This window comes from Pteronotus mesoamericanus, unplaced genomic scaffold, assembly GCF_021234165.1.
Source record: "Pteronotus mesoamericanus isolate MK-2021 breed Mesoamerican mustached bat unplaced genomic scaffold, CSHL_Meso_final scaffold_167, whole genome shotgun sequence".
Classification (NCBI taxonomy): Eukaryota; Metazoa; Chordata; class Mammalia; order Chiroptera; family Mormoopidae; genus Pteronotus; species Pteronotus mesoamericanus.
The window spans coordinates 23,336,643-23,338,474 of NW_026555308.1; the positions used below are offsets into that span (position 1 = coordinate 23,336,643).

A 1,832-nucleotide genomic window follows, 5' to 3' on the forward strand; every position below is an offset into this window, starting at 1 on the left:
CCTCTGGCTGTGAAAACCAGTGGGGGCTGGGGCAGTGGAAGAAACTGCCAGACCTTCTCCACATAAAGGGCCCACACAGCCTTAGAACATACACAAGCCCACTCACTCGGGGATTCACCACTGGGGAAGCAGCTGGAAGGGTGCCAGTTGCATACAAGAAAGGGGTGAAGTGACTGGAAATGAGGTGAGTGCTGGGTGAACCACCAGAGTCAGGTGGCAGCATTGTCCCCTCTCCAAACCCTCCCCACACAACCACAAGGCAGTGAAGCGAGTGCACTGGCAATTACCTAAGGCTGCTGCACACAATTCACAGGTGCCTTTTCAACATAGGCTACACTGCTAAGACAGGGAGAAAAGCACTGTACACTGAATACACTGAAAAAAACACCAGAGGCTGCTAAATTGAGGAGACAACGAAATATAGCCCAAATGAAAGAACGGAACAAGACCCCAGAAAAAAGACTAAGCGAAAAGGAAATAGTCAACCTATCAGATGCAGAGTTCGAAACACTGATCATTAGGATGTTCAGAGAACTCGAGTACAGCAAAGAATTAAATGAAGGGAGAAATAGAGAGCGGGACGTACGGCTTGCGAGTGGCAACCTCAGTCTTTCGCGCGACGGAAGAGTGATTTTAAAATGGGTGACGTTGAGAAGGGCAAGAAGATTTTTGTTCAGAAGTGTGCGCAGTGCCATACCGTCGAAAAGGGAGGCGAGCACAAGACTGGGCCAAGTCTCCATGGTCTGTTTGGGCGAAAGACAGGTCAGGCACCGGGATTTTCTTACACAGACGCCAACAAGAACAAAGGGATCACCTGGGGAGAGGCTGCACTGATGGAGTGTTGGGAGAAGCCCAAGAAGTGCATCCCTGGAACAAAAATGATCTTTGCTGGCATTAAGAAGAGTTCAGAAAGGGCAGATTTGATAGCTTATCTCATAAAAGCTACTAATGAGTAATAGTTGGCCACTGCCTTATTTATTACAAATGTCTCAGGACTTTTTTATGTATACCATATTTAAATTGATCTCAAACACCAGAATTTAGATCATGAAAGGCTGACAGAATGTTACTTTTGGGCAATTCTGATTTAAATAAAATACTGGCTGGTGGTTAAATGAATATGATCGGCTTTTTGAACTTCGATGGTAATTTTGGTTCAGCAACTGCTATCACTATTTTCCCCTTCTAAAAATATGATTGGACTTGGTTTGTAACACTGAACTTTTCACAGAGCTGGTGAATGCCGTCTCAAAACCTGTAGGAGGCTGGTTTTATATTTAGATTTATGTGACTGGTTATATAAACATGTTTAAATACTGAGAAAATCCCTTTACTGTTTATTAGGAAAGCAAGACTCGCTTCTGTTTTAACTTGTGTTCATTAGCCTGTTAAAAGGCAAGAGCTGAAGATAAGCTGGCAGTGTCCATTTTATCTTTTTGGTCCTAACTATGCCAATTTAATTAAAATGTCCTGTATCTAAACTATTGCCTTTAACTTAATAAAAGGCATTTTAGTGTAGTTTGTGTATAATATCAAATACAGAATATTTAACACTTCTCACACTTTATAGATCTGTAAGGTCAAATGCTTTGACAAGATAAAGTAGCAGACTTTGTGAATTCTTGAAGTCAGGCTAAGTTATAATTCAGGATTGTCTTGAACAGCTATTCAGAAACAACTGTAGAATTAATATATGCGTGTGATAGGTAATGGTGCTCTTGCCAACTCACTAGAAGGGTTAAAGGAGAGGAAAATAGATGAACACAAAATTGTTAATTATGTGATCATAAGGCTTAGGATAATTAAAAACAAAATCACAGATCAAAAAAATA

The 1,832-nt window shown here is 41.1% G+C and overlaps 1 protein-coding gene across 1 annotated transcript; it reads left to right on the forward strand.

Moving 5' to 3' along the window:
* The first annotated feature begins 608 nt into the window (after window positions 1–608).
* LOC129083450 (cytochrome c-like) lies at window positions 609–1,033 on the forward strand. The gene has a single exon (XM_054589289.1). The coding sequence runs from the start codon at window positions 639–641 to the stop codon at window positions 954–956; it is 318 nt and encodes a 105-aa protein (XP_054445264.1). The 5' UTR covers window positions 609–638; the 3' UTR covers window positions 957–1,033.
* The last annotated feature ends 799 nt before the right edge of the window (window positions 1,034–1,832 follow it).